The sequence below is a fragment of the Hyperolius riggenbachi genome, chromosome 7 (genome assembly GCF_040937935.1).
Source record: "Hyperolius riggenbachi isolate aHypRig1 chromosome 7, aHypRig1.pri, whole genome shotgun sequence".
NCBI lineage: Eukaryota > Metazoa > Chordata > Amphibia > Anura > Hyperoliidae > Hyperolius > Hyperolius riggenbachi.
Window position 1 is genome coordinate 75,631,189 of NC_090652.1, and position 25,983 is coordinate 75,657,171.

The following is a 25,983-nucleotide window of genomic DNA, read 5'->3' on the forward strand; positions in this document are numbered from 1 at the left end:
GATGTGAACTCTGTCATAGAGAATCATTGCATAAGCGGTTTAGGGCGATTTTGAAAAAAGGACAAAAACGCCCTTAGTGTGAAAGAGCCCTTAGCGCTTGTAATTTGTAGTGTGAACTAGGCTTTACACTTTAAGCGAAATGATCTTTCAAACCTCTAGTGGTCTCCAGCAATACAACTACTAATGTAATAAGGGTGTGGGAGGAAATAACAAATATCTCTTTTGACTCTAGTTTTGTTCCATTGGCTCCTCCTTCAATGTGGACCACAGACACACCATTTCACAAATACATTATTTCTATTTTATTTATACTGCTGATATACAGATATCGTACAAGTCTTCATATGTCTGCACTTCTGTATACTGTGTCTCTGCACAATAAAAAAGTGCCAATTTAAAAATAGAAAAATCAGCCAAACGAAAGAAAAATAAACCTTAAAATAAAAACTCGAATCAATGTGATTGAGGCTATATGGGAATTTGTCTGCTTATTTCGTTTATAAAATCAAACAAATCAATTTTTTATTTTATTCAAACCCTCCGCACGTTTTATATAACCTGTGTGAAATCGCACCGCTTTATTGAAAACACTAACACCCAAAGGGGCTTTTTTTAGACCTGTCTATCCAGTGGTTCATCAACGTCACAAGCCCTGTACCCATAAAAGCTATAATGGTTTGTCTGTTACTTCTTCTGTTGTGTTAGAAGCATTGACTAGTGCAGAAGTTTTTAAAGGACTCTTAACAATTTCTTTGAAGTCTCTTGTCTTTTCTGAATTGTTGCTATGTAGATGGTCTACCGGTAGAAGTTCTAAAGCCCCGTTGTCTGGCCTGGAGTCCACTGAGATTGCAGGCAAAGAGGCAGGATGCCCGCTCTCCGATAAAAGTTCTGAGCAGCTGTTGGTGTCCGGCTGATCGAAAGAGTAGCCAGGAATGACCAAGTGTTCATTGCGACAAGTCGCTTGGTTTCGCCTCTCGCTTTTGGACGGCTGTTCTGCAGGCTGGCTGTCGGTAAGGTCTGAAGAGTCCCTGTAGGCTGTGGATTCACATGATGGTGTCCTCCTTCGTAACATCATGCTATTTTCGGAAGCTTTGGTACATGAAGCTGCGCCACTGTTTTCCTCCATGGGAGGATCTATAGAAATGCAAGGTGGGCTCATCTTCTTCTTTCTTCGGACCCCATTGATGTATTCTGGGTCAGAATGGATGAGGATGGAGGAATCATGCTTGTCACTGATGTACAGATCAAAGCAGGAGTCTCCAACGTCATCAGTGGAGGGGCAGATCTCGATCGAGTGCCTCCTTTGGTCTTCCGCCCATGTGGGCTTAGCTAAAAATCCTTGAGTATCAACACTGTAGAACTTCTTCAAGTCTTTGCTGCTGGTACCTGCCAGGCTGGCTGTGCTATTGCAGTTCTTTAGTTGATGTGGAGGAGATGACACTTGGGAGATGAATGGAGAGACGGAGAGGCTCCTGTGGTTGGATTGTCTTTGCCAGCCTTCGGCAGAGCTGTTGATGTGGCTGACCTCTTCATCGGCTGGGTCTGACGACTCCAATGTAGACTCATCCGGATTGGTGTTCTCACTGCTGCAGCTAGAAGGTCGGCTGGGAATACTGTGTTGGCTGTAGACGTGCTTGCATGTGCGGACACTGGAATGTCTGCGGTGGGAAGGTAGGTTGGGGGAAGGCTGGGGGGTTCCCTGCAGAGATTGAGGGGTACGGCAGAGCAGCGGTGGAGGAAGAGTACTTAATGAAGTTGTCCTCAATTTTCCATTCCTTAGTGGTTCAATCTGAAGGCTCTCCTTGGAGTCCAAATTTTGGAAGTCAACAGAGTCCATGCGAATTGCCTCCTAGGAGACAAGCATACATTAATAAGAAACACTATTCATTAAGCTAAAAGCAGAACTTGCATGCAATGTTTAACTAATTTCCTATCTTGGAAGATGTAACAACGGTGTTGTAATTTAAATCGTAAATTCAATTCCTTCCATGTTCTTGATAGATAAGTGTTAAGGCCCATACCCACTATGTGATTTTCACAGCTGACAACTGGCGATTTATTTGAGCGGCAAGCCACCGGTTTACGTGATCTCACAATGTGGGTACAGGCACACGATTACACAAACAACGGTTGGCGATGTGCAATGATAACGACCGTGATGTATGGATCATATCTTTAAGATCCCCTATGACTTCTGTGCAAAGTTCCGCAATTAATTGACTTCCAGGTGGAACTAGTCATGTGCTATCGCATGTTCCTGTGGGTAGGAAGATGGATCAAGGAACCTCAGGAGAGGTCGCTGTGAGGTTCCCCGATCCATCTTCAGGTGAATATTGAGCTTTAGTGCTACTGCTTTGTGTCACTCTACCTTTAGTGGCCACTAGGCATGGGCTCACAAGTACTTAAAAGGGGCACTATGGTGAAAAATTTTAAAATTTAAAATATGTGTAAACATAGACAAATAAGAAGTGTTTTTTCCAGAGTAAAATGAGCCATAAATTACTTTTCTCTTAAGTTGCTGTCACTTACAGTAGATAGTAGAAATCTGACAGAAGTGACAGGTTTTGGACTAGTCCACCTCTTCATAGGGGATTCTCAGCAAGGCTTTTATTCTTTATAAAGATATTCCCTAAAAGGATTTAAACAATGATGCTGGCCAGCTTCCCTGCTCACTACACAGTTTTTTGGCAATTGGACAGAGCAACTGCCATTCACTAAGTGCTTTTGAAAATAAATAAATCCCTGAGAATCCCCCATGAAGAGATGGACTAGTCCAAAACCTGTCAGATTTCTACTACCTACTGTAAGTGACGGCAACATAGGAGAAAAGTAATTTAAGGCTCATTTTACTCTGGAAAAAACTACTTCTTATTTGTTTGTTTGCACATATTTTAAATTTTAAAATGTTTCGCCATACTGCCCCTTTAAGAGTGGCTAAGCACTCGAATACATGATTTAAATGAAGCTTAATTGCCGCAGCTGTGCATCGAGGAAACAAGGGGTTATTTATTCAAAAGTCCGTCCTATATCGTGCACTCCAAATAGCTTGCACACATCCTATTGGACACATTGCAAGTCTCACTACCGCGCACTTCCTCCTTCCGGCTTCAAGCAGGAAGTGCGTGGTAGTGAGTCTTGCAACGCGTCCAACAGGACGCGTGCAAGCTATTTGGAGTGCACGATATAGGTCGGACTTCTAGGTAAATAACCCCTTGTTTTCCCGACGCACAGCGGCGGCAATTAAGCCTTATTTAAATCATCTATTCGAGTGCTTTGCCACGCATGAGTACTCGTTAGCCCATGCCTAGTGGCCATCTGGATATCAGCTACTCCTGTGAGGCTACACTCTAATATGAATACACTCCTAGAAAAAATCCTAAGCGATCGTGTCGGAGCAAGAGGGATCGATGGCCCATAGCGTTACGTTACATTAAGCAGTACAACACATGCAGGTTGATCAATGCTGAAATGTATCGTAATAGAGTTTGCCATGCATGGTAGGAATCTATCACTATCCAATTGAATTCCAATTGTATAGCATCGATTGGCTTGCCATATCGGGTCATGTGGCTGGTTCACAAAACTACTTATTAAACTGGTGCAATGGAGACAGTGTGGGGTGTATTCTGCAAATGGTGGTAAAATTCCTGTGCACAGAAAGCACACAGCAATTTTACCGGCACTCGTGAGGGGGGAGCGGGCACACGCTGTGATAGAACGGGACAGAGGAGGAGACACCATTTGGGTAGAACATGTACAAGACGCTCCTGTAACATGGCTGCACCAGGTTTAGTATATTTTTTTCCCCCTGGTTTTTGCCCTTTAACCACTTGAGGACCCACCCTTTACCCCCCCTTAAGGACCAGCGCTGGTTTGATTGATCTGTGCTGGGTGGGCTCTGCAGCCCCCAGCACAGATCAGGGTGCAGGCAGGGAGATCAGATTGCCCCCCTTTTTTCCCCCCTATGGGGATGATGTGCTGGGGGGGTCTGATCTCTCCTGCCTGCTGTGGGTGGCGGGGGGGGGCACCTCAAAGCCCCCCTCCGCGGCGAAATTCCCCCCTCCCTCTCCTACCTGCTGCCTCCCCCGGTGATCGGGGCTGCACAGGACGGCTATCCGTCCTGTGCAGCCAGTGACAGGACGTCCCCTGTCACATGGCGGCGATCCCCAGCCGCTGATTGGCCGGGGATCGCCGATCTGCCTTACGGCGCTGCTGCGCAGCAGCGCCGTACAAATGTAAACAAAGCGGATTATTTCCGCTTGTGTTTACATCTAGCCTGCGAGCCGCCATCGGCGGCCCGCAGGCTATTCACGGAGCCCCCCGCCGTGATTTGACAGGAAGCAGCCGCTCGTACGAGCGGCTGCTTCCTGATTAATTAGGCTGCAGCTGGAGACGCAGTACTGCGTCGCTGGTCCTGCAGCTGCCACTTTGCCGACGCACGTTATGAGTGTGCGGTCGGCAAGTGGTTAAACCTGGGTGCATCTTATATGGCCGAAAATACGGTATCTCCTTGCCCAACAGGCGTAGATTTACCAGCCTGCAATAATTGTAGAAATGTGAAGACCACAGTCCGTATACACAGGAAGGGTTAGCTACTAATACACGATACATAGAGAAACAGAGTAGATGGAAACAATTATGATAATATCCGCCAAATGGAACTAAGAGTCGTAGTTCAAGGAGGGAGAGGAGAACATCTGTGTACAAAAAATGTGTATGAAATTGTTCAAGAAACCTGGATTAATGGTGAACTATGAGTCCTAATTCCATTTGGCTGTTATCACCATAATACTTTCCACTCTTCTTTCCTACATTAGTCATTAAGTCTCCTCCCTGTCAGGGACGTTGCTAGGATTCCAGAAGATTCGAGGCACTCCTGGGCACCAAGAAAAAGAGAATGTGTGGCACACTTAACGTGCAATGGTGAAATGTGGCCATAGTCATGGGCAAGGCCCTATGTCCATGTACCAACCTAGCTGCAATGTAACTCAAATTCTAGGCCCTCCTAGTAAAACTTGAGATGACAACTGTCCTAAAGCTATTATTACTACACAAACATCCTTACCTTCTATGTAGTATGAGGACCAACAGACATTCAATACTATGACCAGACTGTGTAGCTAACCCCTTATACTACATGGAGGTGGTAAAATTCGCCCATCATTGGCCACTTATAATTAGGTGTGGTTTTGTATTCGGCTTTAAAAATAATCCATGGGGGACAGATGGGACACAGAGGAATGTTTTCTGCCCCCCATTGTCTGCCCCCTGAAATTAGTGAAAATATTTGTCACCATCTCGGAGGTACACAGGGGAGAGGGATTCCCTTTCCAAAACACCCACCAGGGGCGTTCCTGCAGGGTTTCCAGAGCTGCCATTGGGCAGCTCTCTCTCCCTGGCTGAGCCCCCGCCTTCCTGCAACAGAGACATAGTCCCTCCTTGCAGCGTTGTGACCAGCGCGGCCCACAGGAGCGGTGAGGAGCGGTGTTTTTCAGCTACCTGATCTGCTCAGCCCCCTGGATCAGGTAACCTACTCTCCTTAACCACTTGGCGACCGCACGCTTATACCGTGCGTCGGCAAAGTGGCAGCTGCAGGACCAGCGACGCAGTATTGCGTCGCCAGCTGCAGGCTGATTAATCAGGAAGCAGCCGCTCCGTGAATAGCCTGCGGGCCGCCGATGGCGGCTCGCAGGCTAAATGTAAACACAAGCGGAAATAATCCGCTTTGTTTACATTGTACGGTGCTGCTGCGCAGCAGCGCCGTAAGGCAGATCGGCGATCCCCGGCCAATCAGCGGCCGGGGATCGCCGACATGTGACGGGACAGCCTGTCACTGGCTGCACAGGACGGATAGCGTCCTGTGCAGCCCGGTCACCAGGGGGGGCCAGGTAGGAGAGGGAGGGGGAGGATTTCGCCGCGGAGGGGGGCTTTGAGGTGCCTCCCCCCCCGCAACACCCGGCAGGCAGGAGCGATCAGACCCCCCAGCACATCATCCCCCTAGTGGGGAAAAAAGAGGGGCGATCTGGTCGCTCTGCCTGCACCCTGATCTGTGCTGGGGGCTGCAGAGCCCACCCAGCACAGATCAGCTAAAACAGCGCTGGTCCTTAAGGGGGGGTCAAGGGTGGGTCCTCAAGTGGTTAAAGCGGAATATAACCCTGCATTTCAACTTTGCTCTAAAACATTATTTACAGCATATTCTATGCAAAAAGCATTTTTTTTACTAGACCAGCATTGGAAGGGTTAAAAACAGAGGTTTAAAGTTCCGTGGAGAGATATGCAGAAGTTCAGATTGTTACATTCTATTTAGTTAAATGTATCTATTGAGAAATGTTACACACTCTTTGGCTGTCCTCCAGCTCCTTCTCAGTCAGAGAGAGTGAGTCACATTCAACACTTAGATACATTTTGTTTACATAAATGTATCTATGTCAGCTTCGGATGCGTCTGCAGAAATCTCCAGGAACTTTAAAGCCCTGTGTAACCCTTCCAATGCTGGTCTAGTAAAAAAAAATGCTGGTTGCATATAATATACTGTAAATAATGTTTTAGAGCAAAGTTGAAATGCAGGGTCATATTCCACTTTAAAGGGAACCTAAACTGAGAGGGATATGGATGTTTCATTTTAAACAATATCAGTTGCCTGGCAGTCCTGCTGATTTCTTTGTCTGCAATAGTGGCTGATTCTCACACCTGAAACAAGCATGCAGCTAATCCAGTCTGACTTCAGTCAGAGCACCTGATCTGCATGCTTGTTTAGTGGCTGTGGCGAAAAGTATTATGCTACGTACACACATGCGACAACGATCGTTCGTTGAGAACGACGAACGAACTTTAAATTGATAAAAGAACAACCTAAGTAAAGATAGTTTTAAAAGGTGTGTAACGATCTGATCGTTAGAACGAACGTTACATCACATAAAGCAACTACTGCGCCTGCACATAAAAATGAGAAGTTTCACAGAGAAATAGTGACATGCGCATGTCAAGCCTAGTACGAACGACCGTTTCCAACAATGTACTACTTTTGCAAACGATCGTCGTTGGTTAAAATCCGCCGAGACAGAACTTTCTTTTGTAGCGATTTGGCTCGTTCGTCGTTTGCCTTAACCACTTGCCGACCGCGCACTCATAACGCGCGTCGGCAAAGTGGCAGCTGCAGGATCAGCGACGCAGTACTGCGTCGCCAGCTGCAGGCTGATTAATCAGGAAGCAGCCGCTCACGCGAGCGGCTGCTTCCTGTTAATTCACGGCGGGGGGCTCCGTGAATAGCCTGCGGGCCGCCGATGGCGGCTCGCAGGCTAAATGTAAACACAAGCGGAAATAATCCGCTTTGTTTACATTGTACGGCGCTGCTGCGCAGCAGCGCCGTAAGTCAGTTTGGCGATCCCCGGCCAATCAGCGGCCGGGGATTGCCGCCATGTGACAGGGGACAGCCTGTCACTGGCTGCACAGGACGGATAGCGGGGGGGGGGAGCAGGTAGGAGAGGGACTGGGGAATTTCGCTGCGGAGGGGGGCTTTGAGGTGCCCCCCCCGCCAGCCACACGCAGGCAGGAGAGATCGGACCCCCCCAGCACATCATCCCCCTAGTGGGGAAAAAAGGGGGGCAATCTGATCTCTCTGCCTGCTACATGATCTGTGCTGGGGGCTGCAGAGCCCACCCAGCACAGATCACTAAACACAGCGCTGGTCCTTAAGGGGGGGTAAAGGGTGGGTCATCAAGTGGTTAATAGTCGGTGGTTCGTTTTTTGTAACGATCGTCGTTGGTAAAGATCGGGGAACGATCGTTACAAACGACTATAGTCGCATGTGTGTACGCACCTTTAGAGACACCGGATCAGCAGAAGAGTCAGGCAACCGGTATTATTTCAAAAAGGAAAAATCCATATCTTAGTTTAGGTTTCCTCTCTGATGGATGCTAATCTTCAGAGTTTGTCTCGAGCCTCACATACACGCTCAACAAAAGTCTTTTATGCTGGGAATACACGGTTCGTTTTTGAGCCATTTAGATGGCTCAATAGATAATTTTCGACATGTCCAATCTCCCGCTCGATCATTTCGTCGCTCGATTTGAGATAGCAGTGAATGGAAAAAGATAAGAAAAACGAGTGGAAGATAAGAGAATCGACTGCAGAATTAAGCAGCGAAACGATCAAACAGGAGAATCGAGCGGCAAAAACGAGCCGTGTATGCCCAGCATTAAATGCACAATTATTAAACAACTTGAAGAAGTTGGACAACTTTTGTCAAGTCAAATATCCCTGATTAGAGGCGACCAGTGACTGATAAGACGCAGCTCAAGTCAATCCAACAGTTGGATTATCAGTCATTGGTCGCCTCCTATCAGTGATATTTTACTTGACAAAAGTTGTCCATGGCCTCAATTCATAAAACATTACCGCATGGTATATTTTTGTTAGTGGATTCATAAAATTTACCGCATGTTTACCGCATGCGGTAATGGTGCGGTAATGTAAACGTTGTTTGTGTCGGTAAAGTGAATGAAGTGTATTCATGTAAAAAAAAAAGGGGGGAGTAAGGAAGCGATAAATAACAGCTTGTTATCGCCAGCAAAGACCTGGCGAGTTTGCTCTACACAGTAGCATTTTAGGTGACAAATGGAGCCCTTGCAGCTTAATGTTATGGAATTTTTAAGGATACAGAGGAGGAAGGGTTAGAAATCGTACAGAGTTATATAATTTATAAGAATAATATATAATATAATAATTTATACAAAATAAGTCACGTGTCTAAAACTGCCCACTTCTACCCAGCATGCATCTTGTCATTGGGAAGTCAGCGGCACACTACCGCACTCAGCAAATTTTACCGACAGCTTTCCGCACCACACCGCACACTTACCGCCTGCTATCGCTCTCTGAATTTTTTTTTTATGAATTTACTGCAAAAACCTCATTTACGGCTAGCGGTAATTTCCCGCCCATCTCTGAACTACCGCACTCATTTTTATGAATTGAGGCCCAAGTAGTTTGATAATCGTGCATGTAAAATACTTTTGTTGAGCATGTGTCTGAGTCTTCATGCCTCATACTCACGGGCAACATTTCTGGCCTGTCGCTAGCACACGGGAGCGTGTGCGCGACAGGCCGGCGACAGCTCGTCGCCAGGTCCCTCCGCACACACACGGCGGAGGGACCTGGCAACTGACGCGAAGGAAGCTGTCGCTGAAGTTCCTCCCCCCGCCGGAAGCTCAGGAATACCCTGATGGTTGCTGTCACTAGTCCGCATACTCACGCGGACTAGCGACAGTTGCGGCGGAAACTGTCGCCGGGCGATTGACCGCGGCAATTGCCTGGCGACAGCAGCGATGAGCGACGGTTCGGGGTGCGCGCCCGTGCAACGCCTCATACTCACGGGCGACGTGTTGCGGCGACAATTGTAGCCCGTGAGTGTGTGCCATCAGATTTGTCTCAAATAGCCTGCAGCTGAAAACTGAGCCTAGCAAAGTTAGAAGCTGCTGAATTTGACTGGCTACAGTTCCAGGCAACATACTTTTGGTGCCAAACGTACTGAAAATGCGCAGGTCACTGATCTAATAATTGCAGCAGGTTTCATAAGTTTTTTTTTTTTTTTTTTTTTTTCATAGGCTTCAGTGGAAGATGATTGTATTAGTGTAACTATAAATTAGGTTTTATATAAACCTAAAGCCCCTCTGAGGCTCCTTTCCCACTAGATGCCGTGCCGGTCTGACGGACAAGCAAGGTAACATTAAACTCTATTGACTTTCATGTTATTGTTCACATTCGTTAAAGTGTTCCAGAGCATTACGTTGTAACTCCTCAGGGAGAATTGAATCGCATGACGCAATCGGTTTCCCATCGAGTGAATTAGAACTAGCGCCACTAATGCACGTCAAAGCTCAACTTTCCGCCATGCCATGTGTCAAAACGCATATATGAAATCGGATTAGCGAGTGGGAAAGAGCCCTGAGACAAGAACATTACTAGTGTTTAATGCGGTACCTGTCTATGCAGCAATCTGTTTAGACTTGGTGATCGGGAGGCTGAGCGGGAAGGTGGAATCTCCTCTGGATCGGCATGGCAGCTGGTAGATGGTAATATCTGGCAGTCCACCGGCACCTTCAGGGAATGGCTGCAGTCCACTGGTTGGGAATGGACTGATAACACAGATCCTGCAAGGAAGAGAAAAATCATCACTTATCTGACTGCTGTGTGGCCACCAGAGATACTCATTGGGATGCTGATAATTTTGGCTTGTATGCAAATTGTATGAGCTTGGAAGAGAATTTCATTGGTCTACTTCCAAGCTGCAGCCAATGTGCATAAAATGTGCCTGCAGGCAATGATTAGCATCTCATAGACTATGTCCTTTCAAGGCCTCTGAGAGATTTGAGGTGGACTTTGGCTGCAGGAAAGACTCAGGGTTGTCAAGTGAAAATTCCACCTAGACAAAAAAAAAGTACTGTATCTTCTGATAGCCCGGTAATAAATTTGGTTCCTCTTTAAAGCAAATGTTTAGTGAAATCTGGAGAGGGAAGGCTCTGGATCTCATAGAGCGTTCCCTGTGCTCTCTCGGGTGTCCGTGTGCCAATGATGGCTCCGGTTCAAAATTGCCGCCCTCAGAATCCCTTGAAAAACGTTGGGCGCACTTGTGCTCCCCGAGTGCTTCTAAGGCAGGCGGCTCCGTACGTGCAGTGAGCGCTTGTGCATGCACAGTTTGAAACCACCCATCTTCAGAAGCATTCGGGGATACAAGTGCTTCTGAAGCCTTCAGAGTATCCCCAAAGGCATATTCTAATAGAATACCTGCAACGGAATCAGAATCAGCTTCAAGATCCTATGTTTGGCCTACAAATCTATACACAAGTCTTGCCCGACCCACATGTCTGACCTGGTCAGCAGATACACACCTGGCCACCCTTTTTGCTCCTCAAACAACCTCCTCCTAACCACCCCACTCTTCTGCACTCCCATGCCCAACTACAGGACTTTACTAGAGCTGCCCCCATCCTGTGGAACTTTCTCCCACTGACCATCAGGCTTGCCCCCCTCCTTCAACACTCATCTCTTCGAGGAAGCCTACCTCACCTCAACGCTGCCCTAACTCTATCCTCTCGACGCAGCCCTCCTCTCGTGTCATCACCCCCTCCCTATAGATTGTAAGCTTTTGGCAGGGCCCTCTCTCCTTGTGTATCATACTTCCTTGCGCACTCTACCCAGAGTAATGAGTATGATCTGACATTGTATTATTACCTGTATTGTGCTGTCGGTCACCCATTATCATTGTCTGTAATCTCACATGTTGTATAGCACTGCGTAATATGTTGGCTCTATATAAATCCAACAAATAACAGGGTGACAGCGGTGCAACAAGGCCACTGAGCAAGGATAGCAAAGGCTCTATAGGATCCAGAACCTTACCTCTCCATAGGTATTACATTTTTTTTTCTCTTTGCTTTATCATCACTTTAACCACTTAAAGTGGATCTGAGATTAACTTTTACTCACTGCATAATTGTGTTCCTTTTCTTATTGTTTATAGGGCATTCCTCAAGCCAAACACTTTTTTGTTTTTGTCTTAATACTCTTAATTCCCTATAAACTAAAGAAACCACGCCCACAGGTTTTCAGAAAGCCAAGGCACTTTCAGACAGTAGGAAGGGCTCATGGGAGCTCAGTCTGGGCAGGAGGAGGGGGAGACATAGCTCCCAACTGTCCCTCTTTCGGAGGGACAGTCCCGCTTTCCTAGTCCTCACTTGTCCCTCTTTCAAGACGTTGTCCCTCTTTCTATGTAAATTTATATATTTCTCTACTAAAAATGTGTTTGATTGACTTTCAATTGATATATTACTAATTGTAAAAGGTTAAAATAAAAAAATGAACCAGGCTAGAGAGGACCAGTGTTGTTTGAATTATAAAACAACATATTTTTCTTATGAAATCTTTATGGTATGCGTGACTAGGGGTTGTGGCTTAAGTGTCCCTCTTTCTCATCTCAAAAAGTTGGGAGGTATGGGGGGAGGTATTACTAGCCAGAGATTTCAGAGGCAGAGGGGAGGAAGGAGAAGGAGGGGGATTAGTTTTTTTTGCTCAAGATGCAGATAAGCCTGCCTCTGTGTAATGTTTACAAACAACATTGCTGCTGTCATTGTATCACAGGAAGAAATAATCATATTCTATTAAAGTTGTTTGCAGCTAGATTTGCTGTGTAAACTATCTAAACTTTAGATAAGATAGACAAGTTACTTGTTATAGTTAGTTTTTCATCTCGGATCCACTTTAAAGAAAATTCGAGATAGTTAGCTGCAGTCAGGGAACCCTCACGATACTATTAAGACTTCACTCCACATTCTGTAAACCCCCTGCCGAGCACGAGCATATCTAAACTTTAGATATGATATATAGACAAGTTACTTGTTATAGTTAGTTTGTCATCTCGCATCCGCTTTAAGGACCACAGGCTTAAACCCCCCTAAAGACCAGGCCATTTTTTACAATTCAGCACTGCACAGCTTTAACGGTTTATTGCTCGGTCATACGACTTACCACCAAAACACATTTTACCTCCTTTTCTTGTCACTAATATAGCTTTCTTTTGGTGCTATTTGATTTCTGCTGCAATTTTTAGTTTTTATTATTATATTCATCAAAAAAGACAGGAATTTTGTCAAAAAAATATTAACTTTCTGTGGTAACATTTTTTTCAAATAAAGTAAAATTTCTATAAACTTTTTTGTCCAAATTTGTCGTGCTACATGTCTTTGATTAAAAAAAAAAATCCAATAAGTGTATATTTATTGGTTTGGGTAAAAGTTACAGCGTTTGCCAATTATGGTACAAAAAAGTGAATTTACGCAGTTTGAAGCAGCTCTGACTTTTCTGAGCACCTGTCATGATTCTTGAGGTGCTCGAATGCCAGGATAGTATAAATACCCCCCAAATTACCCCATTTTGCAAAGAAGACATCCCAAGGTATTTGCTGAGAGGCATGGTGAGTTCATAAAAGAGTTATTTTTTTTGTCACAAGGTAGCAGAAAATTACAATTTGTGACAAAAAAAAAAAAAGTGTTTCCATTTCTGCTAATTTGTGACAAAAAAATAAAATAAATTCTGCCACGGACTAACCATGCCTCTCAGTGAATACCTTGGGGTGTCTACTTTCCACAATTGGGTCACTTGTTGGGTACTTATACTGCCCTGGCATTTTGTAAAGCCTAAATGCGGTCATTGGACTTTAGGCCCCTTTGCGCAGCTAGGCAGCAAAAAAAGTGCCACACATGTGGTATCGCCGTACTCGGGAGAAGTAGTACAATGTGTTTTGGGGTGTCTTTTCACACATACCCATGCTGGGTGGGAGAAATATCTCTGTAAACTTTTTTTTTTTTTTTACACTAAATTGTCTATTTACAGAGATATTTCTCCCACTCAGCATGGGTATGTGTAAAAATACACCCCAAAACACATTATACTACTTCTCCTGAGTACGGCGATACCACATGTGTGACACTTTTTTTGCAGCCTATGTGTGCAAAGGGACCCAAAGTCCAATGAGTCACAGGTCAGTGGAAATTATTATTTTTCTCAGAAAGTGTCATTTTCCACTAACTTGTGACAAAAAATAAAATCTTCTATAAACTTGCCATACACCTAACGGAATACCTTGGGGTGTCTTCTTTCCAAAATGGGGTCACTTTTGGGGTTCCTATACTGCCCTGGCATTTTAGGGGCCCTAAACCGTGAGGTGTAGTCTGGAAACCAAACAAGTAAAAATGACCTGTGAAATCCTAAAGGTACTCATTGGACTTTGGCAAACACTGCGTTTTTAGTGGAGCCTACTCTAAGGTGACCATAATGCACTTCTATAGATCTGACTGCGATCAGTACTGATCACTTACAGATACTATATAGTACCAATGCTGATTAGCGACAGTGATGACGGGCAATCAGAGGCAATCAGATCAAAATCAGATAGCAATCGAAAACAATCAAATGAAATTAGAAACAGACAGAGGTCAATCAAAGCCAATCAAGAGGCTAATCAGATGTCAAACAACAGTGCACAGACTATCAGACATCAATCAAATGCCAATCAGATGCGTGACCGCCCGCAAACTACTGCTCCAGGACCTTACACCAATCGGCATTAAGCGGTCCCGAGGCTGCCGCCGTGGCAACGCCCATCGGCTTGACGCGGTCAGCAAGTGGTTAAGAGTAACTGTAATCATAATAACAATTAGTAAAATTGCTTTTTTTTTAACATTTTTTTAATTTACAATTTTTGGTCAGCGTGCATCGTGTACTGGCAGGTGATCTTTGCGGAATGTATATTTACAGAGAGTCAGGGAGGCTTACCGGATGCATTCACGAGTGATTACTCGTGATTCAAATGAGGTCTAATTGGTGCAGGTGTGCTGCGGGGATACAAGGGGTTATTTACCCATAATTCCACCGTCTGCCCTGCATTCCAAAGAGCTTGCACACATCCTATTGGTCGCGTTGCATGCCTCACGCCGACGTACTTCCTCCTTCCGGCTTGAAGGAGGAAGTGCACCATCGGAAGGCTTGCAACCCAGGGCGGACGGCGGAATTATGGGTAAATAACACCTTGTATCCCTGCCGTACACCTTTCACCAATTAAACCTTATTTGAATCACGAGTAATCACTGGTAAATGCATCCGTTGAGCATCCCTGCTGAGAGTTCTAAAGCCAGTACTAAAACATAGCTGGTCTCTGAAAAGAGGATTCCCCATAATAAACAAACTAGGATAAGTCTCAATGGCAGAGAAGGGCAACATCCTAATATACACCAATATAAAGCTATAGGAAGGGTTTATGATTTTGAAACAAATACATTTAACATATAAGTGGGTATCCTAAATAGCTTACTGCATTCTACTTTATGTTGTTACATTCTCTCTGTAACTGGCAGGTTGCTTGCATCATCAAACAATGTGCAGTGGCCACACAGTGTAAAGACCACAAGCAATCCAGCACAGGAGACTTGGGCGCAGCCGGCACCACCATAGGCCGTAATAGGAATTACAGCTATAGCAGCGTACAGTGAGTAACTTCTGTGCCGTCAGAAGACGGAGCTGATGTTACTTTTAAAACACTAATTCAGCCGCCAGCAATAGCTGGAAGCCAAATTACATCATTCCCCACTATATACATTGACCTGGAGAGGGAATTTAACGCCGCCGGGACTTGTGCAGGAGCTGGGTGAGCCGTATATCGGCTGTATCCTGTGCCCAAATCTCCCAGCGGTGATTTCCTTCTTACGCCAATGTGATGCCTAGCGATTCATTTTACAGCACTATGCATTCACGGTGTACTAAAAGTACTTTTATTCCTAGTGCAGGCTGATATTCCCAGGAATTCAATGTGTGTGAGTGTGTAGCTCTGCCCCTTTAGCACTACCACCCCACACTGGCAGTCCGCCCAGAACCGAATGAGCTGATTGCCATCTCTGTTGCTTACTACACCAGCGGTGATATACCCACTGATTAGGTGATCAATGTGACAGCTCTGCTTGTTTTTTTCCTATTTTTTTTTTCAATACTTCCACCAAATGCTTGTTTGATGATTACTATCAATTAAAAAAATGCCCAATTCGCCATAGTGCCTCTTTAAATAGCCATGTCAGTTTGTAAGTGAAGGCAACCCCCTTCAGATTCTGGCCAACCTTCAGTATGTATACATGAAAAAAATGGCACCCAGAAATGGCAAATGATAAATTCACTTATACTTAAATTTTACTGTCGTACTGTAGAATATATTATACTACTAATTTACTACAGCTAAACCTAACCCTATTCTCACACAGAACTGTCCTCCTACCCCCTAACCTTAACCAACCCCCGCATGGCTGACCGTAAAGTGGATCCGAGATGAACTTTTACTCATTACATAATTGTGCTTCTTTCCTATTGTTTATAGCAGTGGTTCCCAACCTTTTCCGGCCCGCGGCCCGGGGAACACTTTCTGACCCAATTTTTCTCCGGGGAACGGCGGGGGGGATTGGGTTGCGGGGGGGAAGGGGTCGGGCACGGGTGTTGCTGCATAGCTAGCATAGTTGCCCTAGTATAGGGAGTTTAGTTGCCCCAGTATGGCTAGTATAGTTACCCCAGTATAGTGCCCCAGTATAGCTAGTATAGTGCCCCAGTATAGCTAGAATAGTGCTCAGTATAGGTAGGTAGTGCCCAGTATAGTTCCCCAGTATAGCGCTCCAGTATAGTGCCGAGTATAGCCAGTATAGTGCCCAGTATAGCTAGTATAGTGCCCAGTATGGCTAGAATAGTGCTCAGTATAGCTAGTATAGTGCCCAGTATGGCTAGAATAGTGCCCAGTATGGCTAGAATAGTGCCCAGTATAGGTGTATAGTGCCCAGTATAGCTAGTATAGTGCTCAGTATAGGTAGGTAGTGCCCAGTATAGCTAGTATAGTGCCCGGTATAGCTAGTATAGTGCCCCAGTATAGCCAGTATAGTGCTCCAGTATAGTGCCCCAGTATAGCCAGTATAGTGCTCCAGTATAGTGCCCTAGTAGAGCCAGTATAGTGGCCAGTATAGGTAGGTGGTGCCCCCCGCCCGTCCCCGCCGCTGTTATTACCTTAGCAGCGGCCGCTCTCCCCTCTCCGGCGCGTGTACTTTCCAGCAGCGTACCTCCCGGCTGCTGTGTGTGTGATGCGACAGGAAGCAGGGCATCGGCTTCCTGTAGAGGCGATGTGTATCGCCGTTACTATGGGAACCGAGCCCTGCTTCCTGTCGCATCACACACAGCAGCCGGGAGATACGCTGCTGGAAAGTAATAACAGCGACGGCCGCGGGGACGGGGGGGAAAGATGACAGTCCTGCGGCACACCAGGCAACATCCCGCGGCAGAACAGCGGTTGAAAAATGCTGGTTTATAGGGCATTCCTCAAGCCAAATACTTTTTGTTTTTGTTCTCTTTTCAGAGAACCTTGGCATTTTCAGACAGTAGCAAGGGCTCATGGGAGCTCAGTCTGGGCAGTAGGAGGGGGAGGTATTACTAGCCAGAGATTTCGGAGGGAGGAGGAGGGGGGATTAGGTTTTTTCACAGGCTGAGTGCTGAAGATGCAGATAAGCTTGCCTGTGTGTAATGTTTACAAACAACATGGCTGCTCTCATTGTATCAGAGGAAGAAATAATCATATTCTATTGAAGCTGTTTGCAGCTAGATTTGCTGTGTAAACTATCTAAACTTTGGATAAGATATATAGACAAGTTACTTGTTATAGTTAGTTTTTCATCTCGGATCCACTTTAAAGAGAACTCGAGATAGTTAGCTGCAGTCAGGGAACCCTCACGATACTATTAAGACTTCACTCCACATTCTGTAAACCCCCTGCCGAGCACGAACCCTCGGGATGTCGGCCAAGCTCCTCTACTGAAATAAGCGTGGCTGTGCATGTACATTAGCACGGAGCTGCTTGTGCAAAAGCGTACCGCACAGCCACGCTGATGCCAGTGGAGGTGTACGGCCTCAATACAATTGCAGACAAAACATTGTCACTAATCTTGGGGGGTGGGGGGTTAGCAGAACTCCGAGTAGTATCCTGAGGCTTACCTTTGTTTATCTTAGTATCATTAAGTACACTTTAACAACCTCCCCCCACCCCCAATCCACTGCAAAAAACCTAGACTTTTCGGGCACCGCCCATAGCATATATATATATATATAATATATATGCCTATGGCGGAGTCCAAACTTTGTAGGGCTCATGGGCACCCAAATTTCCTGTTGCCTTCAGTATTCCTAATTAGGCTCACATAGCATAGAAATGAGTTACAGAACAGCAGTGCCAGTCTCCCAGCAGAAGAACATCAGAATACCTTTGGGGTAGCCTTCCTCACAGACCTCCATCTCCCGCAGGGGGTACGAAGCCTTCGCTGGCAGAAGAGGACGGAACATGTAACTGTCGTTGGGTAATGAGAGCATTCGGGACACCGAGACCTTCCTGACAGTCAGCAGATTCTGGGATCCCATCCCATCCCTCATGTAGATGTCCCCGTCCTGCAGGGAAGACACAGAACATGCTGTCAGGCAGAGGACAGTGACAAGGAACATCTGTAATATAACGTTCCAAACTCTACAACATCAAGGTGGAGGTGCCATTGCTGACCATCTTCTGAAGTGTTAAGGTGCCCGTACAGGTACCGATTTTTTTGGGCTGACCGACCATTCGATTCGACAATCTTATTGAATCAGTGGGAAATTGGTGCTGCAACAAGCATGCCCGTTCATAGATTCAACTAATTTCGAGCCAAAATTGGTCAAATGCGTCGGTCGGACATGCTGGAAACATCTTTGTCGTAAATGCTCAATCTTGTGAGAGGCAGCAATAACATTCAATATAGAAACAAATGTGATGGAACCCCGTCCGATGTCCCCACAAGTGCAAAATGTTCCCCCTGGTGCCCGTGCAGTGTAAAATCTCACCAGTCCAGTTGTCGCGACTCCCGGCCTCATTCCCGTCACCCCCGAGTGGCACCAGGGGCGTGTGACATCACCACATGGAGCACGCCCCAGGTGGCACTCGGATTGACAGCAGAGGCGGCCAGGAGTCGTGGCTCCGGGACAGGGGAGATTCCACACAGCACGGGCACCGGGGGGAACATTTTACATTTGGAGGGCAGTCAGGTAAGCACCGGCGCTAGGCCAATTCCTGCTAAATTTCATGCTGACATCTATCAGGAATTGGCCAGTGGAGTATGATGTAAAAATGAAACCGAAGTATATTTCCAGATCGATATTAATATTAGCTGATTATTGCAAAATATTTAACTTGACAAAAAGAGCAGCACAATCACCATACAGCACTGCTGAGCAGGAAAACAGCCAGAATGAAAAAAGTCTACACCCAAATTCTAGTTCACAACATTAACGTGTAACCAGAGTCTTGACACAGAAATCAGAAACCGTAAAGTGTGCTTTTTGGGGGATTCTAAAACAGACAGAACTTTCTTATTATGAAGGGTTTTCCTTAAAGCGGACCTGAACTCAGAACTTCCTCTCTGCTCTAAAAGATAAGGAAAAGCATAACTTTTCAAGAAAAACATTTCTTTGTTACAGCTGACACAAATCCTGCAATAAATCTGCAGTGTATCTACTTCCTGCTTTCACAGGTTAACATCCCATACTTTCAAATTAGCTGCTCTGCCAAGGCAGCTAGGTGACACAGCTGAGAGATTCAGCCTCAATGTTAAGTATAAGAAAGTGAAAAATCTACATCTCCCAAAAAAATGTTATAGCATTGCGATTTTCCAAGCGTTTTTTAACAAAAGCTTTACACTTCCACTCTACTGTACACCAAAACGCTGCAAAAATCTCTGGGCATTACTAGTAAATCGCTAGGCACATGCCTAGAATCACTTAGAAAAAACATTCTAAAAACGCTTAGCGTTTGTGATTACGCTAAAGCTTTTAGGTGTGCATCAGCCCTGTTTTTATTTTGTCCTGTGCAGTTCAAGTCCACTTTAACACATGATCATGAGTAGCAAATCAGCTTTCACCTGACCAAACTGCCCACATGCTTCTCCATGAGTTCTCCTAGACATGACCATCACTGCTGAAGAATCAGCGCAGCTCAGGCCAGAAGTGGGGGAACATCACTATAGCAGAAAACAGCTTGCTGCCGATATCTACTCCACAGCTGCCTAGACTTCTACTTTTTACCAAACAGGTCTTAGTGAATTGAAGCAGCATTTTTCAGTAAATTATTGAACTATTACTGCATGTGTGGAAATCAGGAAAAATTCAAAATTGCCAAATGCAGTATTTTACTGACCTATTATTCTTCATCAAACAGCCATTGGTGAATTGAGGTCAAAGTAAGTTATCAGAAGGCCACTTGATCATCCAACCATAAGTTGGTGCAATGGGACAAGACTTTTGGTGTTTAAACAACCTTTTCTCAAGCACAATGAAAAGAAATACTGGACGGTGGCGTGCAAGTCAGTAAGTATCAGACCTATGATGGGATGTATCAAGTGGCCGTTTGATAATTAACTTTGTAGCAGGGGATAAGGTGCATCGAGCCTGTAAAGATGTGCAGGAGCGTGAACCAGTGGTCAGGCATCTACCCCGTACAGATGCTACCCCACAGCTTCACCGGTATCGGGGTGTGCTGTTGATGCACAAGTAGTTGTCTATGTGATTTTCTATAGATTTTCAGTAAAGTAATTGCCAATATTCAGGAGTGCTGGGAGCCATCTTTCTCCTTGTGAATGCAATTGAAACTATATTATCCCTGACAGCAAGACGGACTACCAGGTTGTTTCCTCTTCCACTAGTAACATAGACCTGTCTGCGCTCATGGTTTTGATGAATAGCACCATAGTGTCTGCCTTACTATTTCTTACCTTTCTTTGTGTTGGGGTAATATGGGATATGGCATAGACGTTGCAGTGCACTTATTGGATCAATAACACAGCCAGTATTGTTTGAACATTGAAAAGTGTACCCGTTTCCTATAATCATTGGATGGATTTTCTGGTGTTTATGTATTAAAAGGGGTGCGGCCACGATAACCTAGCCAACAAGCTCTTTTTGGATATATTCCGAGTGTCAGCACGTGGCAATGGTGGGCGTGAGGAGGACATGGGAAGTCTCTGGACTACCCAGAGGCTTCCCTCTACCTAGGTAGGTATATAACTTATTTTATTCGGGCCACCTCGGTTGCCAGTTGCCTGGCAGTCCTGCTCATCTTTTTGGTCAGGATGTAGCACTGAAATGTTGGTTCATTAAGTTTGCACACGGCACAAATAAATAGCAACTTGGACATTTGACTGCCACTGTTCAGCCCAGAGCCAAAGAAATACAGCAACAATAAATAAAAATACAGCAAGACCATGACAAAGTAAAATCTGGTGTCCTTTGTTGCTGAAACTCTTCTCCCACCATTACTACACAAGCATGAGAAGCCCTATCACCCCCATAGACAGAGCAGAACCACAGAAGAACCCATAAGCAGAGCAGAGAAGGGGAAGCCACAGGACGTATAGTGGTACAGGTCATACAGAGCACAGAAAGGCAGCGCACAGATTCACCTCAGGCCCGCAGGCATAGCAGGGCTGCAGGGGGAGGAGCGTGGCATGATGGGTGGCTGGAGAAACTGGCCATATTTCCTTCACCAGAACAGAGCCCTCCACTGACTCTGCGATCAATAAAGTGGGAGTCTCCTGGCTCAATGCTACCTTTTGTGTTACAAAAAATATAAAAGGTTACACTGGAACTCATCAAAATAATATGTACAGAGGTAGAGAGTGCACCAGGCGTCATCTTCAATGGGGCGATACCTGGGCAGAACTGACTGAGGATCCGGCCGGCGTGGCTGATTAGCGTTGGGGAGTCTGGAGATGCGGGGAGGGGTCATTATTCCTCTCACGCTCTCCATGAGCCTCCCTCATTTGCCCCCCCCCCCCCGCAGAGTGGGAGGCAGCAGTGCGGCTTGTGAGTGAATCTAACCTTATCATAGTGCGTACATGCTGGCCGTTCTCTGCCCCCCTCCCTCCTGACGGCTACCCTTCCGTGAGACACCACTAGACCACCAGGTAAGCTATATAGGGATGGGGGGGGGGGGGGGGGATACCACCAGGGATGTCACATGGGGGGTACCACTAGTGTGCCACCCACCTTCAAATAAATGTTTTTTGATATAGGGGAGTTGTCTGTAAATAATCAGCACCGGGTGTCAAATACCCTAGGCATGCCACTGTAATATGTCTCAATGTACGAGGGTTGTCCAGAAAGAAACAGCTGTTTTCAATTAAGGAAACATATTTTGTACACCCTGGCCCAATGCAATTCACTTTTTCTCCTAGGGGATATTTTCAAACTTGTCAATAAAATGCCTTTTAAACCACCAAGCAAAAAAAACCATTCAAAATAATTTTGGCAGTACTTTTTCAACTACTTTTTGGTACTTATTCAGTTGCAAAGTGCTGAAAAGTTATTTTAAATAGAATAAGAAAAATTATCTCCAAGGAGAAAACGCAGGAGAAAAAGTTAATTGCACATGGGGCGCTGTATCTTATTCTTATTTCTCCACACAATCACCTTTTTTATGTAGGCTTTTTTTTTTTTTAACAAGGTTTTCATTACTACATTGCAGTAGCATCACACTCCTCACCTATGTGTAGGAGAGATTGGGGATGGTGGGAGGCGGGGCTTAATGTTAATGCTGCTGAGCAAACCGTTACTGAAATTCTGTAGTCACGTGACAACACAGTGCCGGGAGAGAAGAGATTACCCTGAGAGATGCAAGTTACATTAGACAGAAAGAATACCTTGCATGGCAGATAAAAGCAAATGGATGTTACTTTCTGGATGACCCTCATTTCTTCAGAGAAAAGACACCCACAAAATTGCATGGCGCCCATAGCAAAGGGGGAATTCCAATTCTTTGTAGTAAAGGGTGAGCCTATGAAACCCAACCTCAATTTGACTTAAACTCTGCCCTGTTCTGCATGCATGAGAATAAGTGAAAGGAAATTTACCCGGCCTTGTTTCAGCAACACTGGCAGCTCACTTTTCACAAGACTCGGTCCTGCAACAATCGCCTTTCCATCTGGTGTGGGAGGGCAGGCTCCAACGATAGGCGTGTGTGCCCTAGACATCTCCAACTCGATCTCAGCATCCATTTCTGCATCCTCCTTGGCCTCCTTATTGCTTTCCTCCAGGTGTTTCATCAGCACGGCCACCACAACGTTGACCAGGACGAACTGGGCGATGAGGACAAAGGTGACGAAATAGACGGGGGAGATGAAGGGCAGGTAAGTGAGGCAATGTTTGTCATCACTGGTGCACTCCCGAAGTGTGTCCTGTGGGGAGAACAGGAGGTCAGGTTATTAGCATGCCTGGAACTTTCATTCGTGGGTAACCCTAAAATGCAGGACTATTAGCCAGACACCAAAAATATCAAGAATGTTGCCAATCTGTGCAAGATGGGAGGAGGCGCCCCAATTGTGATAGAATATATAGTGAGTGGATGTAAGTAATAGGAACAGTCTTACCTCGTCATAAGAGGTTAAGATTTTTTTGTTACACACCAATAAAAAGACAACGCATTTCACAGGACCCTCCCGCTTCCTCAGGTCAATAAGAGACAGTGGCTGAATTGTGTATCTCCGTTTCAGAGCGCCAAATGACTTTCTTTACATTTCCCAGAAATACTACACTATTGGTTCTCTTATTGTCTGCTTTCCTTACTGGTACTTGGGTTTCCAAACCTGAAACTCATCTACCGGACCTTCCAGAACATTGCCAATCTGTGATCTCCACGCAGACTGGGGAGGAGCCTTGGCCATTCAAGCTCCTAATGATGCAAAGAGTTGGGTCACAGACACAAGAGAAGCAGCACCAGAGGGTCATATGACAACTGCATTCATGAGATCACTATAAAGGTGGCCACGAACGGTCCAATTTCGAAAAATCGTTTGATCGATCAGAAAATTCTGATCAGAAGAAAAATCGTTCACTACACCATCAACGAACCAATCTTTGCTTCCGATCTATCACAACCATCAAGAAAATCCAAATTTTGATTTGACGAAAATCCAATCAGACGACTTTTTTTTTTTATAATCGTTTCCAATAGATTGTGCCCATCAATGGAGATTATTTACAACCAATTCGATCTGAATTTCTGATGGCTGAAACAATTTTTTGCTAGAAATTGGATAATTAGTGGCCACCTTAAGGAGTGAGAATTTCTTACTGTAGAATAGTAGAAGGAAAAAACACAGAGAGATCCGGGAGCCCAATCTGGTGCAATACGGTTAGTGGATCTGGATATAGCTATTAAAAGCAATAATTATACTCACAAACGTGGGTTGCAGTAAAGGCAACCACTTGTGTCCGCAGGTGGGGAAGTGCCGTCCCCACTCGGCCTTTGGGTCCTTAGGTGGTCGCTGCTCCAAAAAATGATTTATCGGTCGACTAAAATCGGCCTAATCTCCCCTACTGACAAGAGGGGTGTTAACTTTCTGGGTACAGGTAGGAGGCGCCCGGGTAAGGATGTTCAGTATAATATTCTATATGGCAGTATCCAACTATTATTGGCGCCCGGACACACGGACTCTCTGTATTTCAGGCACTGCTATTGACCTGATGAAGCGGCTGTGACCGTGAAACGCGTTGTCATCTAGTGCACCATTAAAATTATTCCTTATACTTCTGATTGTCTCTATTTCCTAAAGGGACACCTATAAGGTAGACAATCAGCAACGATCCACAAGGACTCGACCCTCCAAAGTGAATTACAGCGAAATATTTATTTTTATATAGCGGTGTTACAGCACACTAAAAAGCACGTTTCGGGCAGAGGCCCTTTCTCAAGTGCTCAAGTCATCTGGCAATACATTGTGAATATATAAAACTTCACTTACACACCACACCCAAACTAATTGGGGGGCGGGCACATACTTAAAGGTACATATGACCCTTAAAGGGTCAGAGAGCGGCAAAAATATATACTCATAAGAAGCACCTAAGACTAAAGTCTTCGTTGAGGCCATACGGTGACTGAGTACCCAGTTTTTCCATCCACCAAGCTTCACGTCTTAATAAAGTGGTCCTGTGATCCTGGCCCTCATAGAACCCCAATATAAATAAAAGGGGGGAGGAGGAAAGAAATCGGGATCCCCCCTTAGCAAGGCATTTCAAGGAATTTGGACACAGGGTGAGTCAGCTGAGATGGATGGTGCTGGAGGTGGTGCAGTTCCATGAGGGCCAGGATCGCAGGACCACTTTATTAAGACGTGAAGCTTGGTGGATGGAAAAACTGGGTACTCAGTCACCGTATGGCCTCAATGAAGACTTTAGTCTTAGGTGCTTCTTATGAGTATATATTTTTGCCGCTCTCTGACCCTAGTTTGGGTGTGGTGTGTAAGTAAAGTTTTATATATTCACAATGTGTTGCCAGATGACTTGAGCACTTGAGAAAGGGCCTCTGCCCGAAACGTTGCGCTTTTTAGTGTGCTGTAACACCGCTTTATAAAAATAAATATTTAGCTGTAATTCACTTTGGAGGGTCGAGTCCTTGTGGATCGTTGCTGATTGTTTGGACTATATGTGAGGTGTGATGGGCCTCTGACCGCATTGGACTCCCCGTGTGACACAAAGACTCCTCTGTGGCCGGCAGGTACGCTTTGCTTTTACACCTATAAGGTAGGACAACCAGAGCCGGATTAAGGCTAAATGGGGCCCTAAGCAAAGTAACTGATTTGGGCCCCCCATCATGTCGTAATAGAATCAGAAGATGCAGCTGCACAGCAATATGTCGCACACACCGGGCAGCCGAGCTACTGGTTGCTATGGGCAACAGCACGCTTTCCTCTGTGGGTGCACAATGCAGGGAATAGCAGCGGCAAAATGCAGAGTGAGAGATGAATGGCTGGGACATTTGCACTCAGGGGCTGGGGCACCCCTATGAAGAGGGCGCCAGATATCACAGCAGCAGCACTTTCCCCCTGCATCTCCAGCCTGGCAATAGCAGAAAGCTCTGGACACCGCCAAACCAGAAGCCGTTCCCCAGACAGAATTACATAACCACTCCCACCACCGAACAACCAATTTCCTCCCAAACTAGACAGCCACCATGCAGCCTCCATCCCAGTGAATACGATAGTCCAGCAGAGAAGGCAGCCGCAGTGGGGGAGAATGACAGCACCAGATGAATCACATTCACCTATTGCGATCCAAGCAATAGAGGTCCCGTCATCCGGAGCCCATCTGTCTCCTCTAGAGTGCTGCCGCTCTGTTACTACTACTATTACTACTTCCTACTTCATGTCTGATCTGAGAATCAGGAAGTTCAGAGCGAGCGGATGCACTGTAGAAGAGACAGATGGGTTTCAGATGACGGGATCTCTATTGCTTGGATCATGGATAGGTGAGTGAGCGTTTGCCATCTGCTGCTATCATTCTTGCTGCAGCTGTGGTTCTCTGTGGGAAGGGAGGGTGGAGTGGGCAGCAGCAGAGCGC

At 45.7% G+C, this 25,983-nt stretch overlaps 1 protein-coding gene across 4 annotated transcripts in view; it reads right to left on the reverse strand.

The window, feature by feature from the left end:
- Nucleotides 1-344: 344 nt before the first annotated feature.
- CACNA1H (calcium voltage-gated channel subunit alpha1 H) overlaps nt 345-25,983 on the reverse strand; it is an 822,232-nt gene continuing 796,593 nt past the window's right edge. For all 4 annotated transcript variants that reach the window (XM_068244151.1, XM_068244150.1, XM_068244152.1 and 1 more), the window contains 4 exons: nt 22,497-22,820; nt 17,832-18,012; nt 9,982-10,151; nt 345-1,849 (listed from right to left, as the gene is read on the reverse strand). In XM_068244151.1, the coding sequence (XP_068100252.1) occupies nt 668-1,849; nt 9,982-10,151; nt 17,832-18,012; nt 22,497-22,820 (1,857 nt within the window). In that variant the 3' untranslated portion in view covers nt 345-667. The remainder of the gene's footprint in view (nt 1,850-9,981; nt 10,152-17,831; nt 18,013-22,496; nt 22,821-25,983) is intronic.